Source organism: Pristiophorus japonicus, chromosome 13 (genome assembly GCF_044704955.1).
Source record: "Pristiophorus japonicus isolate sPriJap1 chromosome 13, sPriJap1.hap1, whole genome shotgun sequence".
NCBI lineage: Eukaryota > Metazoa > Chordata > Chondrichthyes > Pristiophoridae > Pristiophorus > Pristiophorus japonicus.
The window spans coordinates 19924550-19937324 of NC_091989.1; the positions used below are offsets into that span (position 1 = coordinate 19924550).

General features: G+C 48.4%; 1 protein-coding gene across 1 annotated transcript in view; it reads left to right on the forward strand.

Moving 5' to 3' along the window:
- The window catches only part of col7a1l (collagen type VII alpha 1-like), a 505550-nt gene that overhangs the window by 207551 nt on the left and 285224 nt on the right, over window positions 1-12775 (forward strand). The window contains exons 48-53 of the mRNA XM_070898381.1: window positions 6131-6202; window positions 8908-8943; window positions 9057-9092; window positions 10073-10114; window positions 11519-11599; window positions 12695-12733. Coding sequence (XP_070754482.1) covers window positions 6131-6202; window positions 8908-8943; window positions 9057-9092; window positions 10073-10114; window positions 11519-11599; window positions 12695-12733 — 306 coding nt within the window. The remainder of the gene's footprint in view (window positions 1-6130; window positions 6203-8907; window positions 8944-9056; window positions 9093-10072; window positions 10115-11518; window positions 11600-12694; window positions 12734-12775) is intronic.

Below are 12775 nucleotides of genomic sequence, written 5' to 3' on the forward strand. Positions count from 1 at the left end.
CTGAAATGGCCTAGCAACCCACTCAGTTGTACCAAACCACTATGACAATGTTATCACTATTGGGAGTACCTTCACCACAATCTGCAGCGGTTCAAGAAGGCAGCTCACCACTACCTTCTCAATAGTAATTCGGGATGGGTAATAAATGCTGGCCTTGCCAGTGACGCCCACATACCATGAACGAATAACTTAAAAAAAAAGATAGCCTGACTGGTTGACTATTCCAGAATGGCTGCCTGGGAGCTCTGGGGCAGGAACATCAGAAGAGAAGGAGGCCATTTAGCCCCTCGAGCCTGTCCCACCATTCAATTAGATAATGGCTGATCTGTAACTTAACTCCATCTACCTGCCTTGATTCTGTAACCCTTAATACCCTTGCCGAGCAAATATAGGTAAGGTCAAATTGCTTTCATTTTGTTTTAGCACAATTGTGCAAGGAGACCCTTGCACTTCATATCCATAGAGTTTTTTTATGCTTTAAAGCTCTTTTAGGAATGATTCATATTTAAATACTGTACTGAGAAGAAAAATCTATTCAAATGAAGCCTGCACTTATCTTGTCAAAGGAAGGATAGGACAGGTGACAGAGTGTGAAGTCCTTCAATCTTTAAGCCCCATTTGAACTTTTCAGTTCTTTGGACAACAGATAAAATTTCACGTGATGAGATCGGATCCCACCTATTTTTCTTTCACTTCTCTTGTCCCCAAGGTGAAGCATTCCACCAGCAGAATATCTCCACCCAGTGGTCGGGACTGAAAAGATTCACCCATTGAGGCAAGCTGAGTAGGACTATCAGTAAAGGCCTGAGTCTCGGTTTAAGCTTCCGGAGCTTGAATTCAGTGCTCGGCTGCTAAAACTTCCTCGGCCGGATCAATTGTTTTATCTCTGATGACTGATGATGGCAATGGTCCAGTGGTCTCTACTAAGAACTTCACCTGGCGGGGGACATAAATGGGAAGAAACTTACCAGAGAGTTTTGGCAGGTTTTTGTATCTGTGAGCCCTAAGGGATCGAAATTCGGTTGCTAACGCCTGCTGATAATTGGGAGTTAGGTGGTTGGAAGTGGGTGGTTGGAAGTGGTGCTCGGTGCTGTTCATGCCTGACGCCAAATTCGGTATTAATTTTTAAGGGGGTTCAAATGTAACGTACCGCCGGCTAACGCCATGGAGATCATGATGTCAGTACGCGTGCAATGCCTCCTTGGTGCCCTTCTCGCCATGTTCACTTTTCCCGCCTCACTTAACAGCTGGCGTCCATGATGCCTGAAAACGTTGGACTGCACAAGGCAGAGAAACTTAATCCGGGGCATTATTTAAAGGGAGTTGCAGCCGGGTCTCAGAGGTGTCGGTCAGTGCTGCGTTTGGTGCTCGCACGGACAGTCGGGTGTTGGTGTCGTATTGCTGCTGCCTTGTCAGATTGACAACTATTATCTGGGACACATTGGCTGCCATCTCAGATAAATTTGAAATCTCTATTTTGCTGTGACCTGTGCCAAGTGATGGGAGCAGTGGTGGCACACCACATCGTCCTGCAGTGCCGACTTGAGAGGTGCTGGCTGCAGAGACAGCTTATGGCAAATGTGGATCTAACCCGAGGAGAGACCCCAGACGGCGGGGCAGGAGGCCATACACACGCAGGGTTTACTGCGCAGATTACTCTTATCTTGAGATGTCCGAGGAGCACTGCTTAAGAAGGCTGAGGTTCTGCAGGGAGGTGGTCATGGACCTTTGCCACCTTCTGCGGACATACCCGGTAGCTGACATCGGCATTAGGACTTCGCTGTCAGTGGCAGTGAAAGTGAAAATAGCACTGAACTTCTCTGCTACTGACACCTTCCAATCTCCTGTTGGCGATATCTGCAACATCTCGCTGTTTGCAGTACATTGTTGCATTTACCAGGTGACCGACACTCTCCACGGCAAACGATTGGACTACATCAAGTTCAGCATGTCAAGGGAAGACCAGGATGAACGCACCCTTTGCTTGGCCCCAGGATAGCGGGCTTCCCCAGGGTTCAGGGAGCCATTGATTGTACGCATGTGGCTTTGAGGGCCCCGCCTCACAATGGAGAGATCTTTCAGAATCGCAAGGGATTCCACTCTCAACGTGCAGCTGGTCTGCGATCACACGCAGATGATCCTCGCTCTCAATGCCCGACAACTTGGCAGCAGCCACGATGCCTTCATCCTACGGGAGACCACTGTGCTACGACTCTTCAAGCCACCGCATGAAGGCTATGGCTGGCTCCTGGGCGACAAAGGCTATGGTGTGGCCCCCTGGCTGGTGACACCCCTCCGCAATCCCACCACCCCTGCCCAGCAGCGCCACAACACCAGCCATACCACAACACGGGCCATTATTGAGCAAACTATCGGGGTTCTGAAGCAGCGTTTCCGCTGCCTTGACCGGTCTGGAGGGGCATTGCAGTACTCACCTGATAGAGTCTCCGTGTTGTCTGCTGCACACTGCACAACCTGGCCATTATGAGGGGCCAGCCATTACCACCAGGGATGGATGATCCATCTCACAAGGAGGACAACGATGACGAGGAAGACGAGGAGCTCACCGAAGGAGGAGGCAGCCTGACACTGCTGCAGCTGGAAGGTGCTGCTCGTCAGAGACTCAGCGCTCATCGATCCCAATGAATGAGTCTTGATGTACTGAAAGGCCAGTCTATACACTTGGGCATTAACACATCTCTACACACCCTGCAGCCCGCCGTGTTAAATAATCAGTGCCTCATCGTGTGAACAATCCCAACTTGGTTTATTGCAAACGTAAATCATGTGTGCTGAAAACAAGCACAAGATAACAACTTCATCCCCAACACATCAACATACCCACAAAACCCCTTCAACCATTCTCATAAACATCCAAGTGGACATAGTGACATCAGTTCATTTTATAACAAGGTAGCCATCTCTGGTGAGTACCAAACAATTGTTGCATCGTTCATCCAAGTGCAACAATGTACCTGAGCTCACATCGCAACAACCTAGCCATCTCTGTTGACTATCAAGCAACTGTTTGTTGCGTCATACAAGTGCAACTAATTTTAAAATGGCCACCTTCCCAAAGGTCTTTACTTTGTCTTAAAGAGGGCTTTACCATCCCTTCCCTTCTCCCCCCCGCCCCCCCCACCCCCCCCCCCACACCTACTGCTCCTCCTCAATGGGGTCTCAGGGCCTTCAGCAAGGCTGGTAGTCGGTTGCTGACTTGGATCCGCAGCCACATGTGATGGTCTAGCAGAACGTCCCCAGCCAGCTCGGCCCCTGGAAGACCCGGCTGCGGACTGCATAATCTCAGCATGGCTGGAAGCACTCTGTTGTGGATGGGGTGCGGAGAGCGGCAGCTGCGAAGGCGGAATGACGTCGTCCTGAGAAACGACACCACGGCCCAATTGGGCCAACAAGCTGCTACTCCCCCAGGCAGAGCATCATCATCTGCAGAAATCTGGGTGAGGTCAAAATCATGCGCTGGTTTGGCAAGGTTAGGTCCCCGTCCAACTGATGGGGCCCCAGACCGGATGGCAGCAGTCAGTGCGCCCGTTGAATCGATTTGCCTTTGCATTAAGAGTGTCTGCGACTACAGTACACTAGAGAACTGACTCAGGACACCACCAAATGATGACATTTGAGTATGGAGGCCTACAATAGCATCGGCCTGTTGCTCAATGGCCACTGCAACATCAGCCATAGCCCGTGCCACCATGTCTGGGACCCCATGATCACTGTTTGCATCCAGCATCCATTAGTATCTACCAAGGATGGGCTCAGTGGGCTACCGGGAGGCATGAGCAATAGTTGAGGTGGACTCCTCCATCCTCACAGCTAGTGCATCAAGACTCTGTGGCACCCTTGCTAGTGCACCCAGCAGATCTTGCGATAACCTCTAGGTCGGGCTCATTGTCAGAGTGCTGCTGAGCATCACTCAGACGCACACTCACCCTCCGGGGAGCTGGGCCCCGGGCTTCCCCTCTCCCTGGGTCCCGGAGCATCACCCACCTCCACCTTCCCCACCACCCCTTGGTCAGCAACACTGCTGGCCCTGCTCTCAGATGGCACAGCCTCCTGCATGAGGTTGAAGAAGGTGTCGTCCTCCTGCTCCTCCTCGCCCTCTGGGTCGTCGCCACCATCTGCACCCGTGGAAGGCGCCCGAGAAGGCCCCGGTGGATCTGGCTGATCATCTGAAAGCACAAGCACAGAACAACGGTTACCTGCAGGGGAGGGGGCCAGGAACGGGAAAGGCGTTCGTGAATACCAGTCTCATGGAAATAGCTGCACGTTGATGGTGTGAGGACCAAGTGTCCTGCAGGTCGCTGCAAAGGAACTCAACATATCGTCACTGTCCCGAGAGGGGTTGGCCACACTCACCGCCAACGCATCAACTTGGACGCCCATCAGGGCAGCTATCCATTCCTCCAATGGAGTGAGCACTTGGAGGTCTGGCTCCCCTCCACCAGTCCGCATTTGCTCCCGTCGGTTGTGGGCGAGCTTCACCTGTAACATTAAAGAGAAAGTCGGAGTTAGAGGCCTTCTATCAGTGTGTCCCAAATGCCTTTAGTACATGCTACTCTATGACAGTTTTCACAGCTCAATGTAACTACCATTCACGGCAGCGACTTGCTGTGGCAATGCTTGAATTCGGGTGACAGGACCACACAGTAATGGAGAGGCTACTGTCTTCAACATGCATATGAAGACTGAGGAGTAAACAACATGAGGGGTGGGTCTGCAGAGCCAAGCAGCAAGGCTAACAGCACATGCAGGCCCTTGCAAATGGGAACCTTGACTGGCCTCACCCACTTCGAGCATGGATTCAGAAACACTACATTGAGCAGAGAGTGCACATTGAGGTCAGAGCTTAGCATGTTGAAGTTTGAAATTAAAGATACTCACCCTCACTAGCCACGTCAGGTCGTTCCGCTTTTTTCGACATTGCATCGCTGTCCGTGGCACCGTGTCACTCGCAGACACTTGCTCTGCTATCTCCCTCCATAGCTTTCGGTATGTTTGGGGTTGGGGTCTCCTCCCAGCCTCTGTCCTCAGCGCCTCCCACGCCTCTCCAGGGCGTCAAGGAGTGCATCCAGTGCGGCGTCCCGAGAACCGGTGGGCACGCTGGTGATTTGCTGCTGCTAGGTCTGAGTGAGTGCGTAGGAAGCGAATATAACCACGAGGCATTGAGGTGGCCAATCAACGCCTCAATTCAATCCAAGTGGTGGCACTATGTCTGTGGCACAGCTCCAAATGCAGCCTAAGTCCCGGATGTTGGGGCGTTACTTAGCGTAGCGTAACGCAGCGTAGCGTTTTTAGGTAAGTGTGCAACGTTACGATTTTACGCTGTTATTAATTCTTTAAGCGTTAACACTGAATTTCACATTTGGGGAGCGCACCTGAAGCGAGGCGTTAAAAATTTCTCTCACGCGGTGACAACGCCTCAAAAATGGTGGTACCGAATTTCGACCCTTAAATATTTTGTATTCCTTCTGGGCGTATGGGCCTCGCTAGTAAGGCCAGTATTTATTGCCCAACTTTAGTAAGTGGTGGTGAGCTTTCTTCTTGAAGCGCTGCAGTCTGTGCGGTGAAGGTGCTCCCACAGTGCTGTTCGGGAGGGAGTTCCAGGATTTTGACCCAGCGACGATGAAGGTACGGCAATATATTTCCAAGTCGGGATGGTGTGTCACTTGGAGGGGAACTTGGAGGTGATGGTGTTCCCGTGCACCTGCAGCCCTTGTCCTTCGAGGTGCTGGAGATCGCGGATTTGGGAAATGCTGCTGAAGAAGCCTTGGTGAGTTGCTAGGTACGATGCAGTGGAGCGCGGGACATGGTTTTGATACACTGATCTGCGGAGTCTCTGATCTCAGCAACGCTGCTGTGCACTGATCCCAGGGGGTGAGGTTGGGGGCAGGCATCGCTGCACAGGATGGGGTGGTCACTTTTCACACACCCCCTGACTGCTGGCAATGAGTGAATGATACTGGGAGCCTTGGAGGAGGGGGATGCAGCAGAAACCTAGGGTGGATGGAACTAATGGGGCAAACATAAATGGAGTGTACATTAACCGCAAAAATAAAACGAGCAATGCCTGTCAATGCTTTTTTTTTTTACATATTCTTTAAATATTTCGTAGGGGCCTTTAGGCCTGCCAGGCCGGCCTGGAGAGAAGGGACACAAAGGAAATTCTGGATACCCCGGAGAGATGGTAGGTGTCAAACATTTTACAGAGCAGTCCTTTCTGATCGGTGGAAGAGTGATAGTGTTGTGAATGTTATGTATAGAAGAACTCCACGAGGCTGAGTACTGTGAACTAAACTTAGTGTGACCTTAGTCTTCTTTATTACAACTCCAGAGTGCCTAAATAACATGGCAGCCAACCTTTTATACTGGCCCTGTACATATGTGCAGGTGACCATTAGGACTCCAATAGTCGCGCCCTCTGGTGGCAAGTATTACATAGTTACATACATAACAGTGAAGGTAACCCATTGCTTCACAGGTTAAAGAGTGCTTGCTTTCCAACTAGGGGTGGGCCTGGACTTGACTACTAGAAATTCTCATCACTTGAGTTCACTCATTTGACCTGGAAGTGCTTGAGATCCATGTCAGGCCTCATTCCTTCTACAGTGTCTTGACCTCAGCTTCAGTACAGCGCCCCCTGTTGTACCAGTATTTCCCAGTAGGTGGGTTGAGGAGGTTGTGAAGAATCCCTTAAAAGTCAGCAGATAAAAGAGACTTGATGGGACTGGATTGAAACCCAGTTCTAAGAGGGAAAAGGAGAGGATTCTAAGAGTGAATGCAAAATGTAGAGCCCACAAGTTCAATCCCCTTGAATTTCCGCGAGAGTTTTTCTGGCAGAGAATCAGTGGAACCTCTGGAGAAATGGCCGAAATGGCTGCAAACTGCTGTTTAAGCTGCTTCTCCAGGATTTCCACTTACGGCAGGAGATTGGGAGAACCCTGCGGCACTCCTCCGCCATTATTTTCACAATAATTTTTTTTTCGCAGAGCAATTAAAATAAATACCAAACATATCGAGAAAAGTTTCCTCTGTGTGTCAGGTGCAGTGAAATCATAAACCAGCTCTTTATAAACACTGTTACCATTTTGCCGCTGGTGAAAATGCCGGAAAGGGAGCAGGCTCATGAATATGATCGTTTTCAAAAAAAGCAGAAACATTATGCTTCGGTTGTTGGAGTGCGCAGCAGGCTTCTGGCTCATTGGTAGCAGTCATTGGTCTGTGTATTGGGGGGTAAGTTAAAGGAGTCAACCACGTTGCTGTGGGTCTGGAGTCACATATAGGCCAGACCGGGTAAGGACGGCAGAGTTCCTTCACTAAAGGACATTAGTGAACCAGATGGGTTTTTACGACAATCCAGGGGCTGAGCGGCCCCCCGGCCTGCGAGCACCATCGGAGCAGGCCGGGGAACGGAAGGAGCAGCCTGGCGGCCTACCACTCCAGGGAGCAGCACGTGCTGGAGTAGGAGAGCAACGGCAGTGAAACGGGACGTCACCAAAGTCCAGTTCAATGATTGGAGCGCGGGCAGATACAGCGGGAGCGGCAAGGTCGGGGCGAAGGAGCGGCAAGAGATTGTAGAAGGACGTGATCGGGGCCCAGGAGATGCGTGAGTTCGGGGCCCAGGAGAGGCGAGGGCCTAGGGGCAGCACGGGCCAGCCCACACTGCGATATGTGCAGTAGAGCTGGTCTCCAGTCGTCTTGGTTAATCCTTGCCGCTGGACCAAGACCTAGCTCTGTCAAGCCTGTGTGGTGGCTGGTGTGCAAAGGCCACCACACGTTAAAAAAATCCACACACAGGCATATTCCACCCTTCAAGATTTAGTTCGGGATCTGGAATTTTAGGTCCGTCATTGAAACACCTGTGAACTTCTTCACGTGGAAGCAAGTCATCCTCGATTCGAGGGACTGCCTATGATGATGAGCAGTCACTCCAATGACTAATATTTGTGATACTCTGTTAAAGTAATGTTAGTGTCTGTTCTAGCACTGTGCAGCATCAGGTGAAAACATTTAAAGATGTTTGGCTTAGGAAGACAGAAATTCCTTGGGGCAGTCTAAGCATTAAGGCAGTCTAGCTCTGGCACAGGTACGATGGGCCGAATGGCCTCCTCTTCTGCTGTAAGATTCTGTGATTAAGAGATTCACAGATAACACCCAGACAAGTTGCTGCTAGCCATAATGGGGTAAAAACTCCACTGCCTCGCTCCTTGGTGAGCACTGGGAGCAAATGCAGTAACATTTTGCACTCCCATTCTATGATTTTGTGAGCATTAACTTGAAAGAATGAAAAATGATGTGGTTGGGAGTGCACAGTATAACGTAATGTGCTCCCAATGTGCACTGGCGAATAGGGCAGCAGTATTTTTCACCCCATGTAACAGCATTCGAAAGAAAGAAAGACTTGCATTTCTATAGCGCCTTTCATGACCCCAGACATCTCAAAGCGTTTTACAGCCAATGAAGTACTTTTGGAGTGTAGTCACGGTTGTAATGTGTAAAATGCAGCAACCAAATTGTGCACAGCAAGCTCTCACAAACAGCAATGTGATACTGACCAGATAATCTGTTTTTGTTACGTTGATTGAGGGATAAATATTGGCCAAACCATCAGAGATAACTCCCCTGTTTTTTTAAGTCCACCTGAGAGAGCAGACAGGGCCTCAGTTAACATCACATCCGAAAGATGGCACCTCTGACAGTGCAGCACACCCTCAGCATTCCACTGGAGTGTCAGCCTAGATTTATGTGCTCAAGTCCCTGGAGTGGGACTTGAACCCACAACCTTCTGACTCAGAGGCGAGTGTGCTACCCACTGAGCCACAGCTGACACATTCAACACAAGATGCAAAAGCATTTCGAATTATGACCAGTAACTATTCCTTTCTCTTTCAGGGAGTAATTGGTCCAATGGGACAGAAAGGCGATACAGTAAGTTCTTTACAAATATCACTTCTTTCTGGATCCAGTCTAACCTTGACAGACCAACACTAATTGAAATAGGCCTGTTAATACTGTGCTAATTGGAATTTGTATCATTGCAGGGAAAGCCAGGCCTGCCTGGGCAACCTGGGTCAACTGTAAGTATTTGTATAAAATGTACTGAATAAATCTGCATGTACATAGTGGGGGCCTCACAACATTCTGAAAGACCATCCCAGCCCCACGATTGTCTCAGTAGTTGACCTACTATACTTGAGTGGGTGGCTATGCGGGACATTCACCTGTACAGCAAATCTAAAAGGATGAACAGGACTCGGAGAGATCATTAGGTGGGTTCATAAAAGACTACATTCTCTCTCATGCCCCTCAGTTGCTTTCTTTCCCAAATATCTATCCAGTTCCTCCTTGAATTTTATTCACACAGTCCGCCTCCTAGGTCGTGTGTTCCACTCGTTTGTCAGATTTACAAGGATGATCCTGGAACTGTGAGGTTACAACTATCAGAAAAGACTGAACAGGCTGGGGCTCTTTTCTCGAGAAATGAGAAGGCTGAGAGGTGACCTGATAGAGGTCTTTAAAATTATGAAGGGGTTCAATGGGGTAAACGTAGAGAAAATGCTTCCACTTGTGGGGGAGCCCAAAACTAAGGGGACATAAATATAAAATAGTCACTAATAAAGCCGATAAGGAATTCAGGAGCAACTTCTTTACTCAGAGTGGTTAGAATGTGGGACTACCACTGGGAGTGGTTGAGCTGAACAGCCTTGATGAATTTAAGGGGAAGCTAGACAAGAACACGAGGGAGAAAGGAATAGAAGGAGGAGCTGATAGGGCGAGGTGAAGTAAGGTGGGAGGAGACGTGCATGGTGCATAAACACCGGCATGGACTAATTGGGCCAAATGGCTTATTCCTGTGCTGCAAGTTTTATGTAATTCCATGTCATCTTCCGTATAAAGTAATTATATCTAAGCTGTCTGCTCAACCTCCCTCTTCTGAGATTGACGCTGGTCCCTCTTATAGGCCTTCAGTGTAGTTTGGCATATATTTTAGTCTTGGTTCTAAAATGTATTCAGTCCTTTGGTGGTTAACTTTATGACTTTCTCTTTCACATTTCAGGCCACCTCCCTGAACAGCAATATTATTATTAAGGGCGAAAAGGTAAAAGGAAAATAGCCCTTTAATGTAACTTTTTGATTGTGTTATTAATAGTCCTGGGGTGGACAAGCAAGATCAATTAGTACTGCCACTCAGTCATGGAAACACCAAACGTGGTTTGTGTCACTGCCTTCATGGTGGTGAATGGGAGTTGAATTGTCCATTGATTTAGAAAACAACCTTCCCAATTCCCTTCCCCCACCTCTGAAGGTTTGCATCCTATTGGCACTGCTCACCCAAAAAATAATTTGCAACAGCCCAGACTGAGATCAGCTAAATCATTGCAGACCAGGAATCAAACATGGGACCTTCCTGAGCGACAAAACATCATAGAACGTTACAGCATGGAAGGAGGCCGTTTGGCACATCGTTCCTGTGGTAGAGCTATCCAATTAGTCCCTCTCCCCTGCTTACTACAACAATTTCACACTGGGACAAAAGCTAAATACTGCAGATGCTGGAAATCTGAAATCGAAACTAAAAACAGAAAATGCTGTTAATACTCAGCAGGTCAAGCAGCATCTGTGTAGAGAGAAACAGAGTTAACGTTTCAGGTGTTGACGAAAGGTCATTGACCTGAAACGTTAACTCTGTTTCTCTCGCCACAGATGCTGCCTGACCTGCTGAGTGTTTCCAGCATTTTCTACTTTTAGTTCCACACTGGGGTAGTGCATTTATCTTAAGCAATTGAGAGCTGATCTGGTGATTGGTCTCCCAGTTGCTACGATAAATGAGCAAGAACCTCGCTGTGACATACAGCAATCCCTGGAGCTAGGTCACTGCCAACTATGTGTATGGCCAGTAGGATGTGCTCAAGAGCAGTATAGTCTCCAGCCAAGTTTTCCCTTTGTCCAATGGCATGACTGTGAATAGGGACTCACGGGAGGGAGGGGATGGGATTGTATGATTTTATTTTTAATGTTTCCTTTGGTGTGTGATATTATTGTTGAGGAATACAATACCCAAGGGCTAATTGTAACTTTGGGCGACAGTGTTACATGATCGATGTCGAATCTGTCGCCTGTTAAACTTCCATTTCCAATGGAAGGAAAAATCGGGCAGGGACAATAATGGGCAGCTAATTCAATATTGGTCATTTTAAACCATTGTCCAATGTTAAAATTCCCTCCTGTCCCCCCGTGTCAGCATTGAGCACTAGCAGGTCAGATAGAGCTTGGCTAGTTGTGGTGTGAAGCTTCCTGTAGTGTTCCCCATCAATGTGCTTCAACTCAACCTTAGAATACCTCAACTTCCCACACCGGTCAATTTGTGGCCTTGGCTCAGTGTCCACTCATTTGACAGGACTCTTACCCAGTACCATCTACATCAATAAAGACAATATAATAAACATTCTTTATTAATACGTTCTTTGTTTTAACTGAAGTTAATCCATATCCTGTGTTGCAGGGTGATACTGGAGCTCGTGGGGAATGGGGTCTTAAGGGAGAAGCAGGTGACCCTGGAACTGCTGGTGCCCCAGGACCAAGGGTGAGTGGATTGCACAATTACTCTTAGAGGGTCAAATGTTTCACACATACTTCAGCATGGTTCCATATGATCTGACTGCTCCTTACTACTCCATCCAACTTCTTCATGTGTCTAAGATAGTGGGCCCAATTTTAAACCTGTCCACCCAGCATAAACAGGACGGTAAGTGTCCCGAAAATAGCGCTGTAGTTTTTCTTTTCTTTATTCATTTTCAGGATGTGGGCGTCGCTGGCAAGGCCAGTATTTATTGCCCATCTCTAGTTGCCCCTTGGGAAGTTGATGATGGGCCGCCTTCTTGAACTGCTGCAGTCCGTGTGGTGAAGGTACTCCCACTGACACGTCGGATGATGAGAAACTCCGGTTGTTCTGTAGAGTCGCCTGGTGGCCAGAATATGGAACTGCTGTCAGGCTGTCACATGACACCGGGGGGGGATATGCTATTCCACCAGAGTTACTGCCACATGGAAAATGATTACACCGGACCTTTTCAATGGAATGTGGCGGATGTAGCAAATGTATCGGATGGCTAGTCACAGCCACTTCCCTGGATACCACTCCCTAGCCCTTGCACACAACCATCGACTGTAATCCTCCACATTGTGTAAGACCAGCAAACTCGGCAAAGACCAGCCATCTTTCCTAGTTTATTTGGACCACGACTGGTCCTTATAAGCTGAAAACCACACTAAGTAGTGCGTTTAGCAACCGAGCCTTCCTGAGCTTACCAGAAAACAGACCCATTTCGGTCCCATTTTTTTTCTCACCATACACACTGAATATTTTAAACTTAAGACAATTCGCAAACAGACTTCAGAGGGATTTACATCGGGTCTACAGCATAGAAACAGGCCATTTGGCCCAACTGGCTTATGCTGGTGTTTATGCTCCACATGATGCCTTTCCTACCTCGCTTCACCTCACCTATCAGCATATCCTTCTATTCCTTCCTCCCTCATGTGCTTATCTAGCTTCTCCTTAAGTGCATCTATGATTTGAGTGCAGTTTCTGCTAAATCTGGTGTGATTATATATATATATATATATATTGTATGTTTATTTTGTTTTTAACATCTAATGACTCCCTTTTATATTCTAGGGTCCAGCAGGTTCACCTGGGCCCCCAGGGAACGGGACGGTAAGTTGAGGCTGTCTATAGCTTTACTGAAAGGTGGAACCT